We start from the raw sequence: 6054 nt of genomic DNA on the forward strand, positions 1-6054 counted from the left end.
GGTATCTTTAAATTCTAATTATTTCTGGCCCTGTCACCTTCTCCTTTTTTTTTTTTTTTTTTTTCCCCTCTTTTTTGCAGCTACAAACCTGTATGATAAGTTGAAGTTGTTGTCTGTGGAGTAAGCTTTCTCCATTCCTCTTGGTTGTTGCTGTTTAGGGTATAGGAAAGGTCTGCCCTTTATGTAGTGGGACAACTAGGCAGAAGTTGTCTACATCCTCTGTCTTTGGTGTTAACCAAAAGCAACGTATTTGGTTTTCATTCTAGTGGATATGATGTCTGGTACTTTCCCAGAAATGGGATGGAGGAGGTAATTTCTCAGTGTTTTATCCCTTGTCTAAAGCTATCAGTATTGCTCCAGAGAAGGATCAGAACATTTTATTTATGTAAATTAATATTTAAGCTTTTTACAGTACAAGTATGTTGTCTCAGATACTGGTAGTGCTCTGCTAAGGATCCCATGACCTTTCAGAGAACTCCATGGCTGTTACAGTTGAAGTCCTCAGGTAAACAGTGGCTTGCTTTCAGGAGCCAGCTGTTTGCACAAAAAAATTACCTGAACTCTATAAACAGGTATTTATAGCCTGTTTAATGTGGTTATTTTCTAACTGTCTGTTCTTTTTCATTATCTAGAGTTACAGCAAAATTGTTTCTGAATTAAGGATTATGGAACTCAAAGTCATGGAGTGTGGCTTTTCTTCCTCCCCAGCTTTCGCAAACATCTTTTTCCTCTGGGGCAGGGTTGTTCCTGGCCCTGTATACTTGTTCTCATGCATTTTAATAAGGAAAGAAAAGTTATGGATATTGGTAAAGAGACCATAACTAAAATTTGTAGACAACTGGATATTTTTTAAGTAAGAGTCACGTATTTGTATTATTTTTCTGCCATTCTAGCTAAATTATTATTTTTTTTCACTATGTTAGGCTAAGATAAAAATAATTCAGAGGTGGTTGTACTCAGATATTGTCTGTATACTTGATTTCAGTTGTTATAGTATCTGAGCAACTTACCTTTATCTTCTGTTTATGGATACCATGCTTTAAGTGAAGGGCATATGGTGAGTTGTATCAGCAGCTACGGCAATAGAATTTTACATAATGAATTTTCTATCTTTAAAAGACTGGCATTCTAACCATCTTGCGTGTTTGAGAGGTTTTTTAGAATTCATGTCTTTGTTCATTTGTTAAATGTTAATTGAATTAAATGGGAAACTTCTAAGTTCCCCACAGAAATAGAATGTCATACTTAAGAAATTGGCTAAACAAGCCATTGGTTAGCTTACGTATGTATTCATATCAGTGGGGGGGCGGTTTGCTGTCCTTTAGCATTTTGTACCTACACACAATATTACTTTTAAAATTATCTTTTTTAAGAACATAAACACGGCCATACTGTAATGGACAAAATTTCCATCTAGCCTAGAATCCCGGGTTTGAGAGTGGGCAATAACAGATGAGTAGGGAAAATTGCACAGTCCCAGGCTGCAGCCACTGGTGTCTCAGCTACTTCCTGTGCTTGAGGTTGTTTCTCCGGACTTAGTACACTTCAGAGGATTTCTCTTCTATGAACATTGCCCATCTCCTTGTGAGACTAGGGACTAATACTTGCTTCATCCTTATGACAGGGTGTTCTACAGCGTAATCATATGTTGTCTGAAGATCCGTATTCTTTTGTGTGTTATTCAACACACTTCACCATAAAATCCTTTAAAAGCAAGTCTTACAAAATTTTCTGTAGTTCATGACGATTTTGTAGGGTGGAAGCCAGAACAAACATAATTCATAATTTTTAATTACAGGTGGGTTTGTTTTGATATACAAAGGAGACGTTCTGTTAATTTAATATTAAAGGTCTGGATTTTGTCAGTGTCATATAAATACATTTGTGTTTTCAGTTCTTGGCTCCAAAAGAAAAGAAAAATGAAACTCTGCCTCCCACAGATGAAGGTGGTGATGTTGATGATTTGGTGAGTACCATAAAGACATGATGTGGCTTTGGAATTAAACTGTAACTGAAAGATGCAGTGAGACAGAGTGGGTCCTTCTTAAAGCAGTAGCATGCTTGGCTTAGAAGACACCTGAGGAATTGAGTCAGAAAAGAGCCACTTGAAGTTGCTTATTTCCTATTGTAAAACATAAACAGGTGTGTAATTTCATGATGGCAAATACTGTGTTATGTAGTAACACAGGTGTTCACATAGGTTAAACATGTCTTATAGTGTGTTTCAAAAGAGTTAGTAAGGCTGCTTATTTGATAGCAGATTGTTATAATTTACTATAATAGCATTTAACAGAGCTTGTAGATCTAGACCAGCTATTTATGTGGGTTGAAAACTGAAAATCATTTTAAAAACAATGTTTTAATCTTCTCAATTAACCTTCTCTATATAGGCTTGCTGAAATGCAAGGATTTCAAGAGGTTTTTTAATAAGTAGTTTAACCATTTTTTACAGGCTGAGTCATTACAAATCTGTCTCCAAGGCTTAAGCCAATAGTGTAGACGGTTTTAAAGAATCTTCAGTAGCAGTTAGATTTCTACTTTTGGACTGTACTTTTTAAAATCTATAAATTGCACACATGATTATGTGACGATGAGATTTTTAGATGTGTTTTTTGTACTTTATAACAGTTTAGTATTAAGTTCTATGCAGTCCATTTATGTTACACGATAAGGATTTCTGAATTTGCTTTGTTTTCTAAGTGCTAAACACTTGTGAGAAATAACTTAAATTCAATGCTGTTTCTTCCAAATGTCTTTCTTCTCTTTGCAGCTGGACATGATGTGACTGGGTGACATACGGTGACTATACAAGCAAAGTTTTGGAAGAGATCTCCCTGTGAGATGGGGCACAAAACAGGATACTAATGAGAAGAGAGTCTATCCATCTTTATTTTCTCAAAAGAGAGCAGTCCCAGAGACATTTTCAGTTGGTATAAATGTCATCTGACTTCTCAGAACTAGAATAGAAGATTGAAATAATCCAAAGTATTTGTGAAGTAATAATACCTTTAAGGCATCTCTGTTGTATTTTCTTTAGCACACTGAATCTAGCTTATCCTTGCTATTGCTTTCAGCTAAACACTACTAAATTTAATGAGAATCTGTGCTGGCATCTGAAATTCTTGTTACATTGCCTGGGAAGGAAGATACAAATGTCACAGTGAGGTTATCAGGTAATGTTGAATCTTTAGTAGAGCTAATTCAATAGCATTATTGTTACGGAAGGGAAAAAGTCTCTATTTTCCTGCTTTTTTCCTATTAAAAAAATAGAGGGGGGAAAAAACCCACAGGGACTTACAGGAAAAAATTCTAGGCCAGGGAGTCACAAATTAATAGTTTGAAACACACAACAGAATCTAAAGCACACAGCAAAGCCAAGTGTGCTGATTTTGCCACACTGTGCCCAAATCAGTACTTATGGTCATTTCTGTACTACAGGTTCTCTAGACTGTCAGCTCAGCAGCAGGTCAACTGTCTCTGTCTCTTTCTGTTACAGATTTTCCCGTTTCATTTTCCAGACTTTTAGCTAGTACAGTTACTGTAGATAATCCTGATGCTGGAAGGATGAATGAATCAGTTATATCCCCATTTCATACTCTGCAGATAACTGCTAACACTGAGCAGAAGAATCCATGAAAACTGTACACTGGCACCTGTGATAGATAACTGATAATAGTTATCGTTAGTAATGAAAATGGAGTACTGTCTACACAGAGCAATCCAAACTAGTCAAATACTGCTTAGAAAGAGATACTCAAATTTGATTACAGATCTGGAGAGACACTAATGACACCTTCACAGATGCTTGTTTGTTACAACCAGATTCGTTCCTTCAAAAAATGTTCTGTCATTATTGCAAATGTATAAACATACTGTGCAAAATGGTATTAAGATCATCAAAAAAGAAAAAAAATAATGAGCTGTAGTTAAAAATTGTTTTGGAATACCTGCACTTTATAGCAAAAAAACAACAGCTGCTGTGTGGGAAACAGCAATTGCTTTTTGCCCCTACCTCCCTACACAGCGACCTGCTTTCTCCTCTCTTATATTGTGACTGAGTTCATGCAGACTTTGAAAGGGTTTCCAAAATGCAGGTGACAAGGAATGAGTGATCTTTCCAGACCTTTAGAGCATTTCTGTCACCAAAAGATACTTTTCTGAACTGTAAATAAGAAATATTTGGTCAGTCCATTGTTTTGAATGTCTTTTAAGGCCAATTTATAGCGTATAACACTGGCTGGGGTGGGTTTTTTACATTTTATTAATTTGTTTGATTAATAAAATATTTTAAAATTTGCTTTTTTCTTCTTCAGAACCATGTTTGCTAAAATCAGAAGATTAAGTATCTATGCAGTACCTAAGAGAGACTATCAAAAGCCCCTTTTCTGGGCATACTGAATATTAAAAGACCTCTATAGAAGCCATGTGTAATTACTTGTTTTATTCTTTACAAACTCTAAACTTCACAACACCCTAATAAATAATTTTTACCGTTTTGTAGAGGAGATAAGTCTTGGTCAAGACCAGACAGGATATAGAATTACTCTGCAAATCAAAATCAGGATTAGAGCTTTCTGCTTCTTTTGAAACAGTTGACCATGATTTTTAGAAGGTATTGCTTCTGTCAAGCAATAAACATTTAGGTCATGGCGTATTATTTCATAGATCTTGTTTCCTGTACAGCACATTTAGGCTCAGTATGGTAACCAAGTTGCTAGTACTGAGGAGGAGAATTGGAATATATGACTCATAGTTAAAACAAGTGAAAGCAAATTCTTAGAAGGCAAGCAAAGTGTCTTTCGCTCTGCCCAGCCTTCTGGGTATCAGTCATGTGATATGTCTGACTGAGAGTCTATCAGATAGCAACCTGATTTTACACTTGTTCTTTGGCAAAGGGCCAGCTTTTGGGTTCTTATTAAATGACTGGAAGAGGTCTTTCACTTAGTCTAAGCTCACATTTTCAGTTATAAAGTCTGACCTAGTTACTCACTAATTACATTGAGGATGCTCGTTCTGAACTGCAATACTGGCCAGTCTTCAGAAGCAATAGAGCTTCACTTCAAAAGCAGACATGCAGGAAATTTGCAGATCTGTTTTCTTGCAAGCAGCAGAACATCCCCTGCATAGCCAGAGAAATTATCAAAGTGTCTAAAAAAAGAACAGCTAGAGGCTGTGATTTTTTTTATATGTTACTGATTTGTTTTCTTTTTTCCCCTGGAAGGAGTGCCTCTCTGGAAAGCACTTTGGGTGCTAATAGTATGGGACAGTAACCTTGGTTAGCCTTGTTTGCTGCGAGATCAAAGCTTATGATTGTTGTCTGTGTCTTTCTGTCAATCTACTGCTCTGATGTCTCTAACTCGCTCAATGGGCAGTAGCAGTCAGCTCTGATGGAGGGGCAGTGATTTCAGCATTATGTTTTAAAAGATTTTTATGCAAGTTGATGCTGGGAAGAGGTGAAAGGGAAAGGAATGAAGAGGTCAGCCTTTTTTCCCCTCTTTGGCTGGCCTGGCAGCTGAGAGTACCAGCCAGCAGGCTAATCATCATGTCACATCAGCAATGTCACATGTTGCCTAGTCTGCAGGTCCTCTTCCTTCTTCTCTTCCTCAATTACAAGAGGAATGTGGACTAGAAAAGATATTTTGCAGCATAGACTTCGGGAAGTGGAAAGTATCCAGAGGGTATTATACCAGGAAGTGTAATTAATATGGGAGCCATAGCATGAAACTGTGAATACCCCAGAGAAAGGACAAAATACTGGGTTTGGATGACACAGAGGAAGAGTGAGGCTCTTCCAGTAACAATGTACTGGGAATCTGTAAGGAACCAGGTTATATCAGTTCTGCTAATGAAGTGGGTTGCTCTGTTGCTGAGTAGTGGGATCTGCTGACTAATGCAGTTATCAAGTCTTGTCTCATTCATTTTTGTACTCAGAAACCTAATTTGTGCTCTTCGACAGTTGTGAAAATGTCACAGAAGTAGTGAAAGATAACTTCCAAAATGTTACTTAATTGAAGACTTGTGATTTGTGTGATACTAGATTGGCTTGAAATGAAT

At 36.9% G+C, this 6054-nt stretch overlaps 1 protein-coding gene across 1 annotated transcript in view; it reads left to right on the top strand.

Annotated features, from left to right (window-relative positions):
* XRCC5 (X-ray repair cross complementing 5) overlaps positions 1–4343 on the top strand; it is a 53610-nt gene extending 49267 nt beyond the window's left edge. The window contains 2 exon segments of the mRNA XM_009647163.2: positions 1895–1966; positions 2771–4343. Of these exon segments, the coding sequence (XP_009645458.2) occupies positions 1895–1966; positions 2771–2785 (87 nt within the window). The 3' untranslated portion in view covers positions 2786–4343.
* Positions 4344–6054: the final 1711 nt, after the last annotated feature.

The sequence above is a fragment of the Egretta garzetta genome, unplaced genomic scaffold (genome assembly GCF_000687185.1).
Source record: "Egretta garzetta isolate BGI_Z169 unplaced genomic scaffold, ASM68718v1 scaffold759, whole genome shotgun sequence".
NCBI lineage: Eukaryota > Metazoa > Chordata > Aves > Pelecaniformes > Ardeidae > Egretta > Egretta garzetta.